Here is a 24,048-nt window from a genome sequence, read left to right as displayed (position 1 = left end):
ACTGGTTGACAGCCGCCTGAACATGAGCCAGCAGTGTGCCCAGGTGGCCAAGAGAGCCAATGGCATCCTGGCCTGCATCAGGCATAGTGTGGCCAGCAGGAGCAGGGAGGTCATTGTACCCCTGTACACAGCACTGGTTAGGCCACACCTTGAGTACTGTGTCCAGTTCTGGGCCCCTCAGTTTAGGAAAGATGTTGAATTGCTGGAGCATGTCCAGAGAAGGGCAACGAGGCTGGGGAGAGGCCTTGAGCACAAGCCCTATGAGGAGAGGCTGAGGGAGCTGGGACTGTTTAGCCTGGAGAAGCAAAGGCTCAGGGGAGACCTCATTGCTGTCTACAACTACCTGAAGGGAGGTTGTAGCCAGGAGGGGGTTGGTCTCTTCTGCCAGGCAACCAGCACCAGAACAAGAGGACACAGTCTCAAGCTGTGCCAGGGGAGGTTTAGGCTGGAGGTGAGGAGAAAGTTCTTCACAGAGAGAGTGGTTGGCCATTGGAATGTGCTGCCCAGGGAGGTGGTGGAGTCACCATCCCTGGAGGTGTTCAAGAGGGCACTGGACGTGGCACTTGGTGCCATGGTTTAGATAGGCATGAGGTGTAGGGTGACAGGTTGGACTCGATGATCTTTGAGGTCTCTTCCAGCCTTCTTGATTCTATGATTCTATGATTCTAAGGATAAGGAAGCGCTTGAGAGGGTACAGCAAAGGACTAGAGAGCTAGAACATCTCTTACGAAGAAAGGCTGAGGGACTTGAGGCAATTTAGCATAGACAAGACTGAGGGGAGGTATTAATAATGCTTATAAATACTTCATGGGTCAGGAAGATGGGACCAGTCTTTTTTTAGTGGTGCCCAGTGACAGGGCAAGAGGTAATGGGCACAAACTTGAACATAGGAAGTTCCATCTAAACATGAGCAGAAATGTCTGTCTCATACAGTCTGTTCCAGCGTTTCAGAACCCTTTCAGTGAAGAAGCTTCTTCTAACATTCAACCTGAACCTCCGCTGGTGCAACCTGAGGCCATTTCCTCTCATTCTATCACTTGTTACTTGGGATAAGAGATCTACAGGTTGCTGTCAGGCTCCAACCTCCTTTCAAGTAGTTGTAGAGAGCAATGAGGTCTCCCCTCAGCCTCTTTTTCTCCAGGCTAAACAACTCCAGTTCCCTCAGGCAGCCCTTGGCAGACTTGTGCTCTAGACCCTTCACCAGCTTCATTGTCCTTCTCTGGACCCACTGCAGCACCTCAATGTCTTTCTTGTAGTGAGGGATCCAAAACTGAACACAGTACTCAAGGTGTAGCCTCACGAGTGCTGAGTAGAGGGGGACAATCACTTCCCTGGTCCTGCTTGTCACACTATGATATCTGATCCAGGTAAGGATACTCTTGGCTTTCTTGCCACTCAGAGTACACTGCTGGCTCATGTTGAGCTGACTAAGAATCTTCCTGTGAGATCTTCACAGAGCAGCTACATGGACTAGTCTGTATTTCTGCTGTTTCTCCATCACACTCTGGAGGAACATGCTGTAAGGAGTCAGGCACCTGCTGCCCACCAGTGCCTCCCTGTTCAGCACTGACCTCAAAGCCTTCACATTTCTGGAAGTCCATGGAGGGTTTCAAAGGAGGGCAAAAACCTTGAGGACATGAGAAAAATAATGAAGCTTCCCATAAGCCAAACTGATAGGATGATAAAGGCTCTGGGATTGCTCTTTAACTGCTAGGCAGCTAGAATAAGATCTTAGGCACCACAGCACAGAGCAGGAGGGAAGTCCTTTATTAGAAGTCTTGCCTATAGAATACAGGAAGATTCCCAAGCCCAGGTGCTACTCTTAAACCCATCCATGAAACATGCATCTCTTCTGCAGCTCAGCACAGCAACAAGTCAAACTTCCTGGCTGACAGATCCAGAATTTCATGAAAACTCAAATTCTTTCCTCTAGCCCAAGGCTGAAGCCCAAACTCAACCCACTGACTGTCACCAAGCAGTAGTTGGAGTCTGGCCAGTGGTTCTAAGAGTGGTGGTGAGAAAGCCCACCATGATGCCTGCCTCTCTTGAAGAGCCTTGAAGGCTTAAAAATCCAAACAGCACCTGAAAAAGCACAGGAGTTTTTAAAACAGCCAAGAAGCCCTCCAGTTGCAGACAGGCTGCATAGTCTCACCACTCATCGATTATTAATGGCAAATTAACAGACTTGCGAATACAATCCAGCCCTGTTCCTCTCTTAAGGACAAGAACCTCATCACCTAAAGGCATGAATTCTCCAGAGGAGTCAATCATTACCACATTGTCTGCAGTTACCAGTACAGAAAGTGCTTGGGAGAAACCTAAGTGCCCCATGATCACAAGCAGATCTTGCTTTACTGGGAAAAAGAGGAGGATTCTGGTCTTGTACCTGGCCAGGAACACACAATCAATGCTTTTATCAACCTATGAGCAGCTCTCAGCTGTAGGGATCCACATTTTAGAGAGCTTGCATTTATTTCTAAGATTCTGGAGCAGCTAATCCTCAAAACTCTTTTCATGAAGGACAAAAAAACATCAGTAGTAGTCAGCATGGGTTCACCAAGGGGAAGTCATGCTTGACTGATTAGATGGCCTATGATGAAATGATTAGCCTGGTAGGTAAAGGGAGAGCAGCAGATACTGTCTACCTGGACTTCAGTAAGGCTTTTAAACATTGTCTATTCGTAAAGAAGCTGTTGAAGTGTGGGCTAGATGAGCAAACCAAGGTAGACTGAAAAATGGCTACGTGGCCAGTCCCAGAGGGTGGTGATCAGGGCATAAAATCTATTTGGAAATTAATAACTAGGGGTGTGCTCCAGGGCTCTACACTGGATCCAGTCACAGAATCATAGAATGCATTGGGTTGGAAGGGACCCTTGAAGGTCCCCTTGTCCAACACCCCTGCAGCAAGCAGGAGCTAGATCAGGTTACTCAGTTTGACCTTGAATATCTTCAAGGGTGGGGCCTCTGCCACATCTCCGAGCGGTCCTGTTTAACATCTTCATTACTGATCTGGATAATGGGGCAGAATGTACCCTAAGCTAGCTTGCAGATGGCACTAATCTAGAAGAAATTAACAGGAACAGCACGAAGCTCAATAAAAAGTGCCAAGTCCTTCGACTACGGAAGAAAGAAACCCAGCATGAGCATGGGGTTGAATTTAATTTAACATGAGGTGAATCTGAGTCTTGCTCTGGGCTTCTTGCACCACGTATTGTAAGGACAGAAAGTCCTCATTAGACTTTTGCTTGTGGAGAAAGATTTAAGGGATTTAAGCACCTCTTTCAAGCCTCTCATATTTTGTCTTTATGAGAACTCTGTGGGGTTACAATGCATATTACCCTGCTCTTGTGAGACCCATCTCAAATACTGCATCAAGTTCTGGTGTCCCCATCATAAGAAAGACACAGAACTGTTGGAGTGAGTCCAGAGCAGGGCTGCAAAAATGACCCAAACGCTGGAATACCTCTGCTATGATTTTAGGCTGAGGGACCTTTGGCTGTTCAGCTTAGAGAAGACTCTGATGCGACCTTATAACTGCCTTTCAATAGCTGAAGGGATCCTACAGGAAGGCTGGAGAAGGGCTTTTCATAAGGGTGTCTAGCAATAGGACAAGGGGGAACGGATTGAAGCTGAGGGAGACTAGATTTAGACTGGATCTTAGGAAGAAGTTCTTTTGCATGAGGGTGGTGAGACTCTGGAATAGGCTGCCCAAGGAGGCTGTGGATGCCTCCTCTCTGAGGGTGTTAAAGGCCAGCTTGGATGAGGCCTTGAGCAGACAAGTCTAGTTGAGAGGCATCCCTGTCCAAGGAGGGGAGATTGGAGTAGATGATCTCTAAGGTCCCTCCCAGTCTAGGCCATTCTCTAATTGTATGATTTTCTCCTGCACAGAAGGGTAAAATAGCCCAAACCACTCAGATCAGGCTACCACAGGAGCTGGATGTCAGAGAAGCACCTCAAAAAGCAAGCACTTACAGACTGCAGCACACAAATCACCTTTGCTTCTCCTCAGCTGAATGCACATCAGAATACACAATTCAAGGCTAGGAGCACTTAGCGTTTGCTGTTGTCAAAATAAAAAGCAGCTTCACAGGGAATGTAGGCTTTGATTCTATGGGTGGAAGTCTAGGGCAATATGGTTAATCACAACTCTTCAATCAACTTTCTCCATGATCCTAGGCAAGATGCTTTTTGTACCTGACGCCTTCCTCCCCTCCCTCTTCATATGGCTACTCAGAAAGCAATTTTTGGGGGGCAAAACCTCTCACCTCTAATATAGCATTGGCCAAAGAAGCTTAGATTTTATAGAATTAAAGAGAATGGTTTGGGTTGGAAGTGACCTCTAGAGGTCACCCCGTCTAATCCTCTGCAGGGAGCAGGGACATCTTCAACTAGATCAGGTTGCTCAGAGCCCCATCCAACCAGACAAAATGTGGTGGGAAGTGTTTAGAATAATCATTACTTTTCTTTCTTGCATCCAATTGTGATTTATTTACATTCTTTTACTTTTCTGCTCGAACTCTGTGAAAAGAAATTAGAGGGATAGCTTTAAAACCACCACACAAAATAATAAAAAAATAATTATTTCTAACCTGCTGTGGAGACTACGTAAGACTTTTAAAATGTCTGAAGTTTACACTTAAAAAGGAAATTTCACAAATGCTTGCTGATATGAGATGATGAGATTCAGAGACACGAGTCCATTCTGCATGCTAGAAGAGGACATGGATGCCATGGACCAGTTTGGTTTCGATTACTCTCTCTGGCATTTCTGTTTCATCAGGGTTTTTGTCCTGACTTATTCTGATTTATCTTGATTTATTCTCAGCTTACGTCCTTACCTTTTGACATTCATGTTTGATAATTTCCTTCTCTGTTCCTTTTCTCTCCATCTGATGTCTTTTCCTGTCTGATTGTTTTCTCTGCTTCTAAGATGTCTTAGAAGCTCCTAAGATTCCCAGCTAGTTAGGCTAGTAAATTCGACAGTGCTAGGGAACATTTACAGGCACAGGAGCACAATTATCTATAATATCCTGGCAATTTTAGCTATCTCTAACAAACCTTGGATAGAAACTGGACATGCAGGCTTGTCATGAACGTGGTTATCCTTGTACTGAGTTGGTAAGCTCATTCAAAAGTGCTACAAATAATTCAGTGATCACTCACAGGTCATCAAGGAATTCCTATAACATGGTCCCAAAGTTATTCAGTGTATTGAAATTTTGACAATAATAATGTTAAAGATGTTCCTTGCAATCTCCATCTCAGATTTCTTTATTCTGACACTTTAGTAGGCAACTGACAGCTGAAATTCAACAAAGGTTAAGTGCAGAACAGCACACAAAAGAAACAGTCATAATCTAGGCACAAAAAGATGGGCTCTGAAAAAGCTGTTAGCGTTCAGGAATGAAATGCTGGGGTTGTAACAGCTACAAGGGCATCAAGTCAGTACTTCCCTACTGCAAAAACAGCAGCCAGTCTTAATGAATTAGGAAGAGAACAAGGCAGCAAATCATAATGCCAGTATGCAAATCCCTGTTCTTAAGACTTCAGGGTTGATAATGGACAAGGGACACCTTGTTCAGCTGACACGTCCCACACGTCCCTCTCAGCTTGCTGTTAACTTCAGGACACTGTCAAATCTCTCTTAAGTAGGCATCTACTCTAGATTCCTAGAAGTAATGAACAGTTCATTCTTAGCCTGAGAGGAGATTCAATTATTCAGCACATTAGAGAATCAGAGTATTTACCTGGGTAGTTAAAACACGGAATTAAAGCTCAACTTTAGAAAATCAGGCCTGGACAAAGCACGAAACACTTCAATATAGCCAATATTGCCCTGCAAATACAGTGAATGTATCTTAACAGGCAACCATCCTCTGCATTTTCTGTAAAATCATACAATGGTTTGGGTTGGAAAGGACCTTAAAGATCATCTAGTTCCAAACCCGCTGCCATGGACAGGGACACCTTCCACTAGACCAGGTTGCTCAAGGCCCTGTCCAACCTGGCCTTGAATACCTCCTGGGATGAGGCATCCACAACCTCCCTGGGCAACCTCTTCCAGTGTCTCACCAACCTCACTGTAAAGCACTTCTTCCCAATACATTTTTAAACAGTGATCATAACCTTCTAGAGCACCACAGAAAAAGAGAAATAAAATATATTGTGTCAGATCACTGTTACAAAGAGGTACCTTAGAAAAAGAGATGGGTGCACAATTTCAAGACAAACAAACAAGTAAAACCTGTTTGCTGCAACTCCAGAATAAGTGCTGCTGCTGAGCCTGTTGAGAGGGCCCTGACAAATCACGGAAAGGAAAAAAAAAAAAAAAAGGGATGTGTAAGAAGGAAGAGCTGAAGCTGTTAAAAGTAATTTGAGAAACCACTAGAAGTAGGCCTAGAAATAGAAACAAGATGCCAGAGATAGGAAGTAGAGAAGTAAATTCAGAATCGTATTTTTAAAGGCATGCAAGATCCAGCCATAGCCGAGAAAACCTGAGCCAATACATCAACACAAGCTGAGAGAACCTGCACTTGCAAAATTATGCTTCTTACTAACCACATTATCTGTGACAAGTGAAGTCTGAATAAGGACCTGTCAGTATGTCTGATTCTTAGATTTCCAGAGCTCTGCACCTGTTTGTGTTTATGCCGGCAGCATCCAGAGGACAAGAGCTTACAAACCAAGCTCCAGTGGCATGGATTTGTACAGCACTCAAAGGGAGTGCCCACAAAGAGTAAATTCAAGGTAACGTAGGTCTGCTGACACTTTAGTAGGAGGGATGCTTGTGTTGTCTTAGTGACCTCATGGTACAGAAAAATACACTGATCTCTTACACAAAACATTAAATGCATTTACAGGGGTAAACCTTACCTGTAAGTCTTCAACCACAATAAGGATTTTTAGAACTACATAGTAAAAACTTGACAGTAAATAATTCTCAGCAAATGGAAGACCTCTGGCTCACTAACCTGGAAGCTGCTAGTACCAACAGCATTACAGCTCATTAGAAGACACAAAGCACAGTCTGTGCACCTCAGGAAATGCTTACAGCTAGTCACTGAGAATAGTGGTATCGGCTGAAGAGCCGTAAATAAACCACCGTGCTTAAAACCAAGTCATATTTACAGCTAAGTTCAGATCATGCTAAATCTGTTATTAGTGCTTAACCTTCTACAGCAAGGCACTCAAATTACTTAACTTTTTATAAGCAAATCCATGCTGACTCAGAACAGGCTCAGTTTTTTATTGTACTACACACTAGCAAATGCCTTGAATTGCTGCTCAGGGTCAAACAGAAAATGAACAGTGAGCAAATAACAGAATCTGGATTCTATTATTGTCCCAAGTCCTGTGGTTTCCAGTCAGTTTCAGTCAGGCCAGTTCTTCACCTCTGCTACTGTAAGGTCTTCTAATAGTGGGTCAGTGACTGCCAACAGCAGCACACGTGGAGTATCACCACCTGCTCTGTGGGAAGGCCCTGTGCAACAGGAGAGGACAGGAAGGAAGCCAACACACAGGAGGTAAAATACAAGGTTTTTTTTAAAAACTGTTTTCTGTTTTACAAGCAAGTGTTTGTACAGAGGTTGGTGGAACACAAGCAGACAAAATAAGCAAAACACAAGACCAAGGGTTTGTCATATAGATCTGCAGCCAACACTTAATGGGCAATTAACTGGAGATATTCACAGCGTTGAGCAACTACAGGTCTATACCCCCTCCCCCCAGTACATGTGTAAAACAGGAAAAAAAACAACCAGCATCAGCTTTCAAACAGCTAAAACACCCTCAGAGCTCACTTCCGTTTTAATACCTGCACAATTCTACGTGCGATGGAGCACAGGGACAATGCCATCAGTCCATAGCTACCTCTTGCCAACTCTTTGCCACATACTGCTCCCAAATAAAAAGCAAACATGAAATCTGGAAGCAGAGTGCTAGGTATTATTTTACATCAGATAAAAAGGAGTTGTAGTGTTTAGTAGTTTAGTTTGTCAACTCTTCAGGTTTTCACAAGAGAATCTTTTTTCCATCACCTCCTACTTTGGAAACTTAATACTGGCACTTCTCTGAAAAAAAAATAACCTAAACACCCACCTAACCTTGATGGGAGCAAGTGTCAGGTTTCAATCAGTTAAACAAGAAGTTAGTTACCTTTGTGTGATGTGACGGTCTGACAGCTGGCCAGACACAGGAAAGTTTCCCCCAGTTCTACCTAGAGCATTTCAGTAACGAGTTGTCATCAGTTAATCCTGGACACTTCTCACAAAGCCTGGCCTGACAGCACAGGACTCCTGCTAACAGCCCTTTAATTCTGGTTCAAATAGCTAAGTATTTTCATCTCCTTCCTCCTCCCATTTCCCTGGGTTAAATGTGGATTTTTTCTTTTATGTTTTTGAAATAAAGGCTCATTCCTTGTTACTTTAGTCTCCATTCTGGCACAGAAAGTATTGTCTTGGAGTCAGGAGAAAACAAACTATCTGCCAGCTGCCCAACAAACCCAAATCACACTGGTGTGCAGGGACTGAGGACTTAGAAGAGCAAGGCTGTAACTCTGAGAGAGACCATCAGGGAGGAGAAGTAAATAATACATAGTTCTTTTCCAAAGCTTCGAACTTATTGTGGATGCAGCACAGGGACTCCATGATGAAGCACCAGAACAAGGAAGGCAGGAACACAGACACAGCATCTCCTCAACATTGGATTTCAAAAGAACGAAGTCATCTGAAAGCTCAAAATAAACCAGGATCCCCAGAGCATGAAGCAGAATTGTGCAATTCAAAACCACACAGACGTGAATTTTACTTTCAAAGGGCTTTATATTACAAAAAATGTAAGTCACAACGAATGCGAAAAATCCATTCAATGAGGCTTGTTTCCAGTTTGCTAGGAAAGCTACTTTTCTCTTCTTTATTCCCAGCCTACTGCTGAAAACATGATTGCCAAAACAGTGACACCTCGAGCTAGATTTTTAAAATCAAACTTGCTCTGCCAGATCCAGTACTCTGAACTTGTCCAGGTTGTAGAAACAAGCCTTCACCACTCTGCCTCCGAAGTATCTTCCATTTAGATCCACAACAGCTGGAATTGAAATCCAGAACAGGTCAGCAGGCAGCAATTCAATAAAATAAAGAAAATATTTCTTAAGCCAAATAGTTTAACCAGTGAGACTATTTAATCTCTCTGCAGAAGTTAACTGAGGTTTACAGGACTCAATTTAGCATCCTACCTTTGATGGCAGATTCAACCCGTTCAAACTCTAAAAATATTCTTACAGCTTCATCATCAGGGGCACCAGGAATCTGAAACAAAACAAACCCCCATCAAATAAGAAGTAATTAAAACAGAAGCAAACCCACTTTTTTATATTGCTGTGAGAAGGACACAGAAAAAGGTCCCAGAAGCATAATACCCAGAGATTTTCACCCAGATTCTAATGATAACAGCTTGTATCTTAGAGACATGGAAAATCCAGAATCACAACAGAGCAAAGCACCCCGTGAGATCTTCTGCTCTATGTTGCTTCTCTCAGGCAGTAACAAGCCAGTTGTGAAGGACAAGTGTCCAGTTTGCTTTCAGTGCAGCCAAAAAGAGATTCTCTCTTACCTCAAAGATGACACATTTCCCAACCTTGCCGTATTTCTCGCATTCCTCCTTAGTTTCAACTTCAAGATCTTCATCCACTTCCCCAGCACCAACCATGTTCTGAAAGTTAAAAGAAGAAACCCAGCTCACTGTGTGCAGTCTGCACAGATGGTTATACAGACATATCGCAGATGCATGCTACTGTGACCACAAATACTTTAAGCTTCCATTTATCTGTCAGGAGCCACAGGAGAAGACAAGTTATCTCATACTAAGACAAGACAAATGTGTCATCTAAAGCACAGTTACATCACAGACACAACTTCTGTCTCAGGAAGACACATATTTTCTCCTCCACACAAAGCACCATGTAGGTGCAGGCTAGAGGTGTTTTAACTTTGCAGAGTCACTGGTTGAAATATTTCAACCAGTCATGTAGGCTGAAAACACCAAGTACAAGTTCTCTGACTTCCAACTTACCCTTAGTAAGACCACTTTAGTTGGGCATTTCAGTATCTCTGTCAGTGGGTTAGAATCAGCTTTCTTGCCTGTTTCTGTATGAAGACAGGAGAGTGAATCATGAAATTAATAATTAAAGCTCAATTAACCCTTATAAGGGTTCTTTAATCAAAATCTTACTGTTATAAAACAATGGACTTCTTACTGGCAAGGAACTCAGAACTTCTAGCTATTGGAAGGACAAGAAGAAGAAAAATGACTTCTACAAAATGTGAATTAAGCTAAAACACTGACAATGTGCTATTTTTTTGAAGGATATCATTCATCAGTTCAGAGTTGTGTCAGATTTCCTAAGAACTAAATATCAGATCTCCTGACTTCTGCTATTCTAGTAACACTAGGTGTTGCCTCTAGATGAGACAACAGGCAGGGAAAAATGAGAGCAGTATCTAAAGCAAATGGTAGGGAGAAAGCCAGCAGGAGCAGAACAGATCATCCCCTGAAGGGAAAACGCTTCCTAACACTAAAGGACAACTGAGAGGCAAAGATGAACTAAGATAATTAATAGAGGATCACTTGACAAAAAGAATAAAAAGATAAATTTCCACAATCAGAATCAAAGAATGGTTTGGGTTGGAAGGGACCCTGAAGATCATCTAGTTCCACACTGCCAGACACAGGCAAGGACACCTTCCTCTAGATCAGGTTGCTTAAGGAGGAACACAAATCATGTTCCCAACTCTAGCTAGAACTTTCTGCAAACAAAAAAATCCAGGAGCTTCCATTGAGCTTGAATTATTATTTTTTCCTGATCACGTTTTAACAAATTTATTGGTGTAGGACAAAATTACCTTTCTCTGTAGAATCACCAACAATGATCTTGCCACCTCTTTTGCTCGTTTTCTCTACTGACAGCGCTGTGCTCAGACCCTGTTCATGCTTTCCCAGCCCTTGGCCCTCTCTGAAACCATACTTCTGCATGATTTTATGAGCTACTGTTCCTCTGCAAAGAGAAAAAGAATCAGTTAGCAAAGGTTTCTTACAGAAAACATTAACACTGTGTTTCTCTTGAATGCTCAAATATTCTACCTCTTCAAATCTCATTACACAGACACTCATAAGAGCTGCTGTATGGCTTTACAACCTAGCAATTCCACAGCACCCTGTGAAGATGGAAAGTGTTAACCCTTAATTACAGACAGATGAGCTGGCAGAGAAGATGACTAGAAACTGTTCTTTTATACACAAAACCCACCTTCCTTAGCAGTGCATGTCAGCATCATACACTCTACGGAAAGGTTTGGGTTGGAAGAGACCTTTACATGTAAGCTAGTGCAACCCTCCTGCTGTGGACAGGGACATCTTTCACTATATCAGGTCTAATCAGATTAGACCAAGGTCTGTTTAGTCCAGTTTCTTGTATTTGTCAGTGTCTGGTATCAAAAGACAAAAGGCAGATACAGAATATCTGCTTCCCACAGAACATATTCTACTATCGACTAGTCCAAAACTAGCATAAACTCCGAAGTACATGGCTCTGCTCCCCTTCCTGTAACACACCTGGATATCCTCAGCATTAAACTTTCTCATGTTTCCAAATCTTCAAGAACAACAGGCAATACAGTCCCCAAGTTATTGAAAGATACCTTCTTTACTTTACAAAGAGCACCTCCACTGACAGGCTTTGAAGTTACCACTGAATTAACAGATAGAATCAAAATATATCTACATGTGTTGATATTTCTTTGGAGACCACAGATAGATAGGCCAAGGAACTGAAGACATGGAATCATAAAACGTTTTGGGTTGGAAGAGACTTTACAGATGGAGTTCCAACTCCCTGTCATGGTCAGGGACACCTCCTATTAGACCAGCCTACTCAAGGTCCATCCAGCCTGGCTTTGAACACTAGCAGTGGTATGGCAGTTCACACCACAGCCAACTATTCTCTGCTTAGTCATCCCCATTTGACCAATAGGCCTCTAAGGTCACAGAAGGTGCAGGATCAGTGACTACATGACTATTTTCTAAGCACACTTACACAAAACACACAAAGACCCATTAAAACAGGTCAAAAAGTGTAATGCTCAAAGGTTAAAACAGTAAGCCACGGAATTAACAGCAGCCAATTGTGCAGGCACAAGGAAGGCAGGGCTGGTCACATTTTTAGTACTTCCTTCAGTGAAGGTCCCAGGGTGTTGCTAACCAGAGGTGGCAACAACACATAAAAGAGGTCCAAGAGCACTGAGTTTGGTTATGCTTTTTCTGGACAACATAAAAAAAGAATTTCCACCCAAAGAATGCACCAAACATTGTCTCCAAAATGGAAATGCAGTGTAATAATGTAGTAAACTGCACTTTTGAGCCTGTGTTTACAGAGTTTTGACTACACTGATGCTGCACTTCTATGACACCTGATGTAATTAATGAGTACCACAGCTAAGCACTACACTTTTCAAATGAAGTCTCTCATTAGTTGTTTTTAACTATAAATTCAGCCTCACTTTGATGCTACTGTAGCAACACAAGTATTACACATGATGCTGATCCAAGGCAGGAAAGTAAATGGACAGATTTACAGCCATAGCTGCCACATTCATGCAAACAGCTTTGAATTTTAGAACAAATAAAGCAGAGCTGAAATGACTTCCCCACTGGTCAGTGGGAAAGAACCTAGAAGGACTAACATGTCATCTGTATTTTCCTGTATACTACATAGGCTTGGCCTTTACCAGTTATAAACACTTTTTAGTGGAGTGTGGCTCCAGAACTCACTTAAAAGCACAGCCTTCAATACAACCACCTCAAACAATTTCCTCTCAACTGAGTAAATCCACTGGGTTTGCTATATCCTGCCAGTTAGGACTGCATGTGCACAGACTAACCACATAGATGTAATGAATTGTGTTCTTCTCTACTGACAAACTATTTTAAGTTTGGGTTTCCACCAGCTTCTAAGGCCTTTTCCCACAAAATGTGCCTAAGTCCATCATTTACCCCATGTTAGCAAGGAAAGAGTTGCTGGGTCCTGTGGGGGAACGAGGTCTTTCAGGCTCATCATACACTGGAGGAGGAATAGCTGCTTTGGAGGAGGGTGCCCGAGGTCTTGACTCCTCTTCATATGGAAATGACGTGACAGCTGAAGAAAAGAAACATTTGGTTTTTTCAATTCCAATACTTTGCAGGAGTTACCTAATTGTTATGAACACTGAAGTACTTTGCAGTCAAACTGTCTCATTCACAGACAGCTCATCATCTCCAAGTTGTAGTTTTTTCTGCTTTACTATTATTAAAAAAAAGTCTTCCACATAAATCCAAATGAGGAGAATGTTTCCTTAGCACATAAATCCTTGAGAATCAAAGTTGGGTTGGAAGGGACCTTTAGAGGGCAACTAGTCTGAGCCCCCTGCACTGAGCAGGGACATCTTCAACTAGGTTGCTCAGGGCCGAGTTCAACCTGACTGGAATGATTCCAGGGATGGGGCACCTACCACCTCTCTGGGAAACCTGGGTCAGTGTTTCACCACCCTCAGTGTAAAAATTTTCTTCCTTAGATCTAGTCTTGAGCCTGCCCTCTTTTAATTTAGTCTCAGCAGAGCAGAGCAGAGGGGCAAGAATCCCATCCCTCTACCTGCTGCCCACACTGTTGGGAATGCAGTGCAGGACACAGTTGGCTTCTGGGCTGTGAGTGCATATTATCAGCTCATGTCCAGCATTTCATCCATCAAACTCTGCTTTACCATCCATTCACCCTTGTTTTTTTCAGAAACAAGATTTGATTTGATTTGATTAACTGGATTTTTCCCACTGGATGTACAATGAGTTCATATCCACAAGTCTACAATGCATTTATTAGCCTCTTACTTATTGAATGGAGAAAAGAAACCTTGAGAGGCCACCTGCACTAAAATGACTTTATCCAGACAGAGGATAAGCAAACTAAAAGCCAAGTATTTACACAATCTTAAGAGATCTCACTGACCGTTTCTGAATTGAAGCTTTTCCTGGGGGATGGAGATATTTGTACCTAGTTAGAGATATCTCAATCATTCTAATTGGATTATTAAACTACCTTCCCAAGTCAAATAGCAAAATGTGAGGGAAAAAACCCAAACAAAACCTACAAAACACTATAGGAAAAATGCAAAACACTTTCGTACCTAGGGACTTTTAGACTGACTTAATTTTAGATTATTTTCTTGTGAATTAATGCTTGTCTCCTACCAAATAAAATGTCAAACAAAACTTGTGGATGTTACATAAGGGGAAAAAAAATCCCTGTTTTGGCAGCAGATGGACTATCTGCCACCCCAGTATTTTCTCATTGTTTTCAGCCTACCTTCAAGCACCAAGTAACAAGCCATACAAAGGTTTCCTTGTGAGATCATGTCACATTATGAAAGCTCTTCCCCTCAGGATATTTCTACCATTTCCAGTCTGCATTTACTTTTCCTTGACACTGCTCAATTGCTCTTAATTATTTACTTAAAACAATCTCTGGTTTTCATGTTTGTACACTTCAACTGCTTTCACAATTCTATCATTCACTTACCCTGCCAAGCTTCATTGTTTTTAATTTGAATCCTCTCATAAATTAGATCAGGATTCCCAAGGCAAGTGTGTGCATAGGATTCTTTTTTATTTTTAATGATGTACACAACACGCTGCTCATTATTACAATTTTCAAATGTAAAACCATCAGACATGCCAAGAACCTGATGTTTTACTCTTACAGCAGGACTATGCCATCTAGTGGGCACCTGCCATCCTCAAGCTGCCTTCATGGAGGGAAACCCTCCAGCACACACATCTCTTTAGGAATCATAAAATAGTTTGTGTTAGAAGGGACCTTGTAAATCATCTAGTCCCAGTCCCACTGCCATTGGGAGGAACACCTCCTACTAGACCAGGTTGCTCAAGGCCCCATCCAGCCTGGCTTTAAGTACTTCCAAGGTTGGAGCCTCCACACCATCTCTGGGCAACCTGTTCCATTGCCTCATGGTGAAGAATTTCTTCATCATGTCTCACCTAAATCTAAATTCTTCCAGTTTGAAGCCATCACCCCTTGTTGTATCACTGTGTGCCTTTGTAAAAAGTCCCTCTCCAGCTATCTTGCAGGCCCCCTTCAAATACTGGAAGGCTGCCTAAGGTTTATGCTGGAGACTTCTCTTCTCCAAGTTGAACAACCCAAACTCTCTGTCTTCACAAGAGAGGTGCTCCAGCCCTCTTACCATCTTGTGGCCTCCTCTCTACCTGCTCTAACAACTCCACCTTCTTCCTGTGGTGGGGGCTCCAGAGCTAGACACACTGTATCCCTCAAAAACTTAACAAATTCTGTCTGCAGTGCATTGCCCCTTCAGGAAAGCTATTCATGAAGTACCTCCTAAAGCAAAGGGTAATGGAAACATTCCCTCTTCATGCTGTGGAAGTTTCTACCCAGAGAAACCTGCCTGCAACATTTCTTCTTCCACATCAGATGGGAGTAACTGAACATGGCTGTAACAGAACAGCTTGAGAAATCACTTCTCTAATAATACCAGAAGAATAATTTGTAACACAGATACGATAACACAACAGTGTCACAGGTTCCCCACACCAACAAAGAACTAGTGCAAGTTCTTCTGCCATGAAGAACCACATGGAAGAGTAGCAGGATAAGTGAAGTGAGTAGGAGATATAAAGAGAAATAAAAAACACTGCTAGGGTTTAGAAAATGGGATTTTTGTGTACTTACGTTCTTTGTCCTTCTCAACAAGAGAAGTGGGTGGTGCAATGGCAGCTCCTCCCATACCTATGAGCAAAGTGGAAGACAACACATGGGTTTGGTAAGGCTGTGCTGCTTGGAATAGCTTCACTGAATCTCAACACAGCTGCTGGCTCCTCACCAGCCTATTCTTAACATGTATCTCTATCAACAGAGAAGTAGCAAGAGAGCAGTTTGGGAAGGGTCAGCAGGGTTAAACTAGAAGTGAATGAAAGGCACATCAAGGGAGACACCATCAAACTACAGTGATGTACCACATACGGTGTCCATTACAGATGTGTTTTGTAGTATTTCAATGTTGAAGACTGAAGTGAAACAAATCTTCAGTTCTGAAACTGCTCAAACCAAATGATAGGGATACTCTGTTCAAGATTAACTATTCTTTCATTAAAGCAGAAAGCCTCTTCCATATTTTAATGATCAATATTCTATAATATCCCAAACTTCGAATACAAAGTAAAGATTTTAAATGTTCCTTTTCAGAATTTTTTAAAAAAATAACAGACCTGAGTTATTTACTGTAACTTTGCTGATGAAAGGGAAGAAAGTTTAATTTTGTTTATACAAAGTCCTCTTTCATCACAGAGATCCACACCTTCCACCTACTTCTAAGAAGATGCAAGTAGCAAACACACAATACTGAAAACTCAGCAGTGATTCTCACAGTTTGATTTTACCTCATGCCTCACTCCTTTCCTGGAACCTACACCATGCAGAAACTGAAAACAGGTACCTAGAAACTTATGTAAATGGGGGTCTTACAACAAATAATTTGGCTGCCATCTGCTCTAAGGAAAGAACATTTTTTGCATTACAACAATTATGGTGTAATAAAATATTCAGTTCATTCTAAAGGCTCAGAAATACCAGTATAGTTCTGAGCTGAGAACAGAGAAATACAGAATCCATGAAACAGGAACAGAACTGTGAATTCCTCCTCCTTCTTCTCCTCTTTCCCATCAAAACCATGAACAACTCCCTTACTTCTTTTTCGTCTCTCCCTTTCATAATCTTCATCTTCGTCAGAATCTGGATCTGGTCTTCTTGAAAATCCACTGGCCTCGTGTCTGTCTTTACGTCTTCTAGGAGACATAGTACAGTTAGGACACGAAGCCATCAAAGTTAACTCTTTGCTCTCCTTTGTGATACCACCTTTACAGTTTGAATTATACTGTTATGCCCTCTTGGGAATTTTATCATGTTTGCCATGGAAGTGTAAGTAAACACCTTAACTTTTTGTTTCCTTGCTTTTATCCTCATGGAGTAATTTTTGTAAAATATAAGATGGATCCAAAGCAAGACAATTTTCCACGTGTAAGTCAGCCAATAAGAATGTGTGGAAACAAGGAAGTCTGAATAAATCCAGTCCAAACTGACTACAGTGACTACATGTCTAGAATGGAACAGGTGTTGGTTGGAACCAATGGCAAGTAACAGAGACATTAATCACCCTGCTTTTAAATTCTCCATTGCAGGCTACATGGAGTAATATAACTTACTCAGAGTAATATAATTTACTCAGAGTAATGTAATTTAATCAGTCCATTAAAAATAAAAAAAAAAAATCATCACACTTAAAGATCAGATTATTGAGACACTAACTTGGCAATTACAGTAAGGTTCAGGCAAGTCTATTACAATGTTAACATTTAGCTGAGAAATGCTGCAAGAATCATTTGCACTTTAATTGTTACTGTGATTATGAAATTACTCATTTTAATACTTTTTCTAAAGAAAAAAAAAAATAAGATTTTTCTCAAAAGGTTAAAAATCACAGCTTGGGCCATAAATCACATCTCATTCCCAGCACAGCCATCAAACCTACACTAAAATCAGCACTATGTGGAACCAGACAAAGTTTTTGAATCTCTATACTGAATTTGAAATAAATGCATCTGGTGTTCAAACACTCAAGTTTCTGCACACATCTGATGAAGATTTAGCTTAGATTGTTTCCTCACTTTTAAATCGGAACGTATTCAGTATTTGTCACTTCTTTCTGATTCTATATACAAGAATGACTTTGTTGTCTCACACACAAGTATCCCAGCGTGATGAGGGTTGGAAGGGACCTCTGGGGGTCATCTAATCCAACCCCACTGCTAAATCAGGGTCACCTAGAGAAGGCTTTATGACTAAATCACAATCAACAGCAAAGCTGTGACAATGACAGCCCAGATTTTAGAGATTCTGGATGCTAACTGAAGTAGGACAGAGCCTCAAGCACTCCTCCTCCACCAGAACGACAAAGATATACCCGAGAAAAGACAGAGAAGTCCAAACGACCAGAAATACTGATTTCCACAACCTAAACAGGGTAACAGAGTAGCTCACTTGTTAATCCACAGATTTTAGATGACTCATAATATGATGAACTGGATTATTAATTTAATTTAGAATAAGTAAATATAATCTTGCTGCCTGGCTGGCAGACATTTCACCACCTATCTCAACAGGATGTAGAATCTGCATTCAACTTCCTTGTTATGATCAAAGAGATTTCTTATTCCAGGGAAAGGACATTAATTAAAAATAACTAGTATTTTCTTTTGTCCAAAGAAAAGGAGCACTAAACACACAATTAACTTACTTAAACTGAATGCAAAATTTAAAAAAATAAAATGCAATTATGCCTCTCAAAGGCTGGACAAGCTACATCTCAATACTCCAAATCAATATGTGAACATGTTTCAGTTTTAAATCAAAAAGGATAGTGTATCACTGACTGTGGAAGTTATTTCCATGGTCAGGTTGTACTGACAACAACCGCTGTAAAATATCTGCATGGTCAAAGTCTGATAATGATGCATACACTATGCAAACACTGCTTCTGCTACTGAAATTTGGGGACTGGAGCATCAATCTGATGAGGAAAGGCTGAGAGACCTGGGGCTGTTAGCCTGGAGAAGAACAGACTGAGAGGGGATCTTCTCAGTGCTGATCAATAGCCAAAAGGCTGGGGGCAAGAGGTCAGGGCCATACTCTATTCAATAGTGCCCTGTGACAGGGCAAGGGGCAATGAACACAAACTACAAGACGTAAATCCCATCTGAGCATAGGGAAAGAACTTCCCTGTGAAAGCGATGAAGAACTAGAACAGGCTGCCCAGAGAGGTTGCGGAGTCTCCTCTGGAGATTCAAAACCTGCCTGGATGTGATCCCGTGCAACCTGCTCTGGGAGATCCTGCCTTAGCAGGGCGGTTGGACTAAATGATCTCCAGAGCTCCCTTCCAATGCCTACCATTCTGTGTTTCTGTGATTGTGTGAAATAATGTTAAGTGTAGAAAAACTTGACACAAGTCAATCAAAGATCGAGACATAATAAATTCTGTATCTTTTGCACTATTAGTTGACTTTAGGGAGAACACTGAAACATTTTAATTCAAATACTGCACCAGTTTCTACAAGCATATAGTGCTCTTCACAAAACCTTGAAGAATTTCCCTGAAACTTTTAGAGGGCTAAAACAAAACAAATTGATTTTTCTATTTTTTAACTGTCAATATGTCACGAGTTTAAACAAATGCCTTACTTTTCTCTTTCTTCAATCTCCTTTTGCCTCTCCAGCTCACGCTGCCTCTGTCGCTCCTCTCTCTGACGTTTTACCACTTTCTCATAGTCATTTGGGAACATGGGATCATACTCGTCTGCCAAAGGAATCAACACATCTCCCGCAGAAAAACCACTAGGTACAGGATCCTTGCAAAAGAAAAAAAGAAAAAAAAGGAATTTTGTTTCATCTGAGACCTGAAAACATCCAGTTGGACACTTCTCACTCATAACAACACAAAACTCAACTCCTTACCCTTATAACGGCAGATAAAATCCAAATCCCATCAGTACTAAAATAAATCTTTGCTTTACTTAAAATTAACATTTCACCCCAGCTCTCACCATCTCAATTTTCTCCATGAAGAAGGAATTACCCCACTTGCTCCCCGTGCCAAAACTAAAGCAAATCAGCACAGACAAGGATTTTTCAAAATTCCTGAATTCATTTTAGAGGTATTACAGCATCTTGCTGTTGAAACTATTTGCGAGAGGTCCTCCTACACAACATCATCAGTCTTTTTCATCATCTGCTATTAACATAATCCAGCAGAGGTGCACAGACTGTTCCTTTCTCACCCAGAAGAACTATTTTAGAACCATCACCTTGGAAAAAGGTTCAGGGAGAGGGTGTCTTATGATTCCTTGCCACAAGAAATCCATTTTCAGAGGTTAGGTGGCTTTTCTTTTATTTTTTTAAGCTGATTGTTACCCAGGTCCAGTTCCATCCATTATTTAGCTGACAAAGCTGCTCTTTTGCAAAGTACTTTGAAGCTGTCCCGGAGAAATACACTAGTAGTTTTACTTTAACTGCACATTAACCTTGATAATTCCAAGTTGTATCACAGGGAAGTCTGCATAAAGTTGAACATTCATTAATTAAAGAACCTTTGAATAGTGGAAATAAGATTTCAAACACACTCACTCCTTTGACCACCAGGAAGTTCAGTATAAAAACCCAACAATACACTGCAGTCAAAGAATTCCAATTCCAAAACACCTGTTAACAGCTGAATGTTTTAGCTGTCTTGACCCTACCTTTAACCCAGCTGCTACATGAGGTGGTGTGTCCACAATCTGTCTCTCATCAGAAGAGCTACCTCGTTTCAGGTCAATCACTGGAGCAAGGACTGTTGTTTGTTTTGTTCTTTGACTCTGGAAAATAAACAAACCACAAAATGCCTAAAAAGCATAGCCAAACAGTTTTCTAAAAAGCAGTTGCTTCTACATACTTGTAGCTGGTATCTCGAAATTTTTTCTCGCAAGTGTGAAAACCACTGTCTCCAATTCTTCACAGAATCACAGAATGTTAGGGGTTGGAAAGGAGCTGCAAAGATCATCTACTCCAACCCACCCCTACCAGAGCAGCATCACTAGAATATCCAGGCAGGTTTTGAATACCTCCAGAGAGGGAGATTCCACAACCCCGCTGAGCAGCCTGTAGCAGTGTTCCATCACCCTCACAGTGAAAAGATTTTTTCTCATGTTTACATGGAACTTCCTATGCCTCAGCTTCTACTCATTGCCCCTGTCATTGGGCATCACTGAGAAGAGCCTGGCTCCATCCTCATGGCACTCACCCTTTACATATTTATAAAAACATTAATGAGGTCACCTCTTAGTCTCTTCTTCTCCAAGCTAGAGACCCAGATCCCTCAGTCTCGCCTCCTAAGTCAGTGAGAGGTTAGTTTGCATGCTCTAGGACATAGAGTGGTTCTTGGTTTCAAGCAGGAACACAAACACACATTAAAAATTCAGACAATCTCTTCAGATTAATTTGAACTGAGTCTTTTTCTTTTGTTCCAAGAAAAGGCTCAGATTTAATTCTGAAAATTTACTCTTCTTCATGCTTTATCATCTGATAAAACATATGACTCTATTTTGAACTCTGAATTTTCTAATTCTATTCCTCTATTACTGTATGCATACACTGCATATCAGATACATAGACACAAGATTATATCTAATATAGTTGCCACTTAATTTCTTTCATGCAGTTTTCCCCACTTATCAGCCAAATCCTGCCCTCAAATTTAATAGCATAAATCATGAGTAATTCCATTCAAAAAAACACTGTACCTACTTAACTATTCAGTACCTATACTACTATTTTTTTGATGTAATCTCACTCTAGAACCTATATACCACAAAGAATGTGTCCTGCCTGAACCAAAATATCAACACTGCTTAAAGAAGAGAAAATGGCTCTATCACATTTAGAGCTCAAGGAATTAGCTTGCACTACTTCTTCCTTTGATGTGCACTGGACACGCTTTCTGCAAAAATTTCCAATGCAAAATTTGCGCTTTTTAGGCAAAAAAAAAAAAAGTAATCTCATGATCTTTGTATTTGAAGATCAGCTTCTGGCTTTACTAGTTAGAAGATCTGAGGTTTGCAGTACACATATCACGTCTTCATTCCACTTTAATTTTGCAAGATTCTCTCTAACAAACTTCAAGAAACGTGCAAGTCACCTCCCCCTGCCCAGGTTTTGCTGCCTTCCTTGACACAAACTCATATCTCATCAAAATTACCACAAACCATATCCTAAGATCACAAACTCTTCTCAGTGGTCCAAACACAGAAGTGTGAATAACAGAAAACAAAAATAGAAAGGGACTATACCTTGGCTTGTGTGAGAGCTGCTTTCTTCACCTGCAACTGAGACTGTAGTAGTTTGAAATTTTTGGACCAGCCTTCTGTTTTAGAATCGCTGGTCTCCACTCCCAAGTCATCGTAAAGTGACATTTTCTCCTCAATTTAAAACTAAAAGACAAAAGGAAAAAAATCCAGATGACATAACAAACCTATGTCAAGGTTATTTACTACTTGATACGTACACCATATTTTTTATATCTTTTTATTTTTTTCAAAGCCAGAGGAAGTTCAAGTTACACTTTTCTAGCAAGTAGCAGATACACGAATCCAGTAAGGCTGTATAAAAGTAACTGTTTGAAAGGTAATGACAATTGTTCAAACGTTAGCAGGTATTGGGAATTTCCTAAAATTACTTTTGCAGCATTAGCTATCAATCATTTCAGGGTTGGACGAAGTTATGCCGCAGCCCACACTCTTATTTTGAGGTCCCTTAAGAAATTCGGTATTATGTATCATACAAACCTCAAGACTTCTGAATCAAACACAAAAGAATTATTGTCTCTGATGGCTTTAGAAACCGAAACAAACATATCAACATTCCAATCATCTTCTTAAATGTCACTGTTCTTTCATCACTGTAAAGGAGTATTTTTCTTATGCTAAATATATTTGCCATAGTACTATTAAGTAACTATTTCCAATGCATTTAAAGGCCTCTCAATTTATATATGCATACACACGCAACTCACATATATAAAATCAGCTAGGTAACTACACCAATATCATGACATGAAATGTATTACTTCATCTGATATTGTATCTAACATGAACAGCATAGACATTTTCAATGTAATGAGAGGTCTGTCACCGATAGAACAACATATAAGGGCATTATTCAGTTTCTGCTAAGCCTGCATTACAGTATCTTCACCAAAAAAACTTAATGTTTTAATTTACTGCAGGATCAAACACAACTGATTAACAGCCTGCAGTGAAAGCTTATAGACTCATCACAAAGATCTCGACCCCACACATTTGACAGATACTTCTATACGTCAGGCAGGTTCCCTTAAATATGTTATAATTGTTACCACAGGCATAATTTATATGCATTTAAACCTGTGGAAAAACTCTCAGATGCAACAGTCAGCAACTATATTTGAACTCCAAACTCGGCAAAAAATTAAAAAAAAAAAAAAGCCCGTAACAACAATCATTTAATCCTGGAATATCAATAACCAGGGCTCAATGAACGAGTTCACTACAGGAAGACGGAGGTTGGAGATTATATTAAACATGTAAGCATAGGAAATGAAACATACAGGGGCACATTATAATGTATATGGGAACAAGATGAGGACAGAACACTACAATTCCCAGCTGTCATAGGGGACAGTACAGATCACGCGGCAAGGGTGCTGCTATTCTGCGATAGATACATGATGTATTTGGGGTACTCGTATGGATACAGGGAGGGTGCTGCCATCGCGATAAAGGGACTTTGTGCCTCAACGCCTGGAGGGGAAGGGGTGCACTACCGCCGGGTGGGTACAAGGGATCAAAGCAGAAGGGCTGTACCACGCCAACAGAAAGAGAGATCTGCTGTTTACGTCTCCCACAGCGAGAGGGGGCCGAGGCCCGGGCCGCAGCCTGGCCGTACAGTGGGGTCTGAGGCGCCCCAACACCCGCCCCCCCCCATTCCCAAAAGGGCCTAGATCCTTTAAAGGGGAGCTGCCGCACGGCCAAAGCCGCTGAAAGCTGACAACCGCCCGCCTCCCGTTACGCCCCGCCTCCCCACACCCTTCCCGGAGCCCGGAACGGCCTCTCCCGGCAGGCCCAGCCGGCTAGGGCCCGCCGCTCACCCGTCACCGCGCCACCGCCGCCGCCATGAGCCGGCCGCTAAGGCAGCCGGGAAGGGCCGCCCCGCACGGCGGATGCGCCTGCGCACTGCCGCCCCTCGCTGCCCGGAGGCGGCCGCGCTCGTCCCGCAAGGCCAATAGGCGCCGAGCGAGCTGCGGCAGCGCCGCTGTTGTACCGCCCCCTGGCGGCGGGAGGCGGGCACGACAATCGTTCTCTCGCCCTTCCTTTCTCCTC

The 24,048-nt window shown here is 41.8% G+C and overlaps 1 protein-coding gene across 1 annotated transcript; it reads right to left on the bottom strand.

Moving 5' to 3' along the window:
* Positions 1–8,877: 8,877 nt before the first annotated feature.
* RBM17 (RNA binding motif protein 17) lies at positions 8,878–23,846 on the bottom strand. Its single transcript, XM_054399577.1, has 12 exons — positions 23,817–23,846; positions 21,982–22,122; positions 20,395–20,511; positions 19,340–19,506; positions 16,793–16,890; positions 15,779–15,835; positions 13,042–13,183; positions 10,896–11,047; positions 10,066–10,139; positions 9,607–9,705; positions 9,230–9,302; positions 8,878–9,081 (listed from the first exon to the last, which is right to left on the bottom strand). Exons 2-12 carry the CDS (start codon positions 22,102–22,104, stop codon positions 8,978–8,980), a joined length of 1,206 nt encoding a protein of 401 aa, XP_054255552.1. The 5' UTR covers positions 22,105–22,122; positions 23,817–23,846; the 3' UTR covers positions 8,878–8,977.
* Between the last annotated feature and the right edge of the window lie 202 nt (positions 23,847–24,048).

Source organism: Indicator indicator, chromosome 3 (genome assembly GCF_027791375.1).
Source record: "Indicator indicator isolate 239-I01 chromosome 3, UM_Iind_1.1, whole genome shotgun sequence".
In the NCBI taxonomy this organism is placed as follows: Eukaryota; Metazoa; Chordata; class Aves; order Piciformes; family Indicatoridae; genus Indicator; species Indicator indicator.
This window is presented reverse-complemented; position numbering and strand designations above follow the sequence as displayed.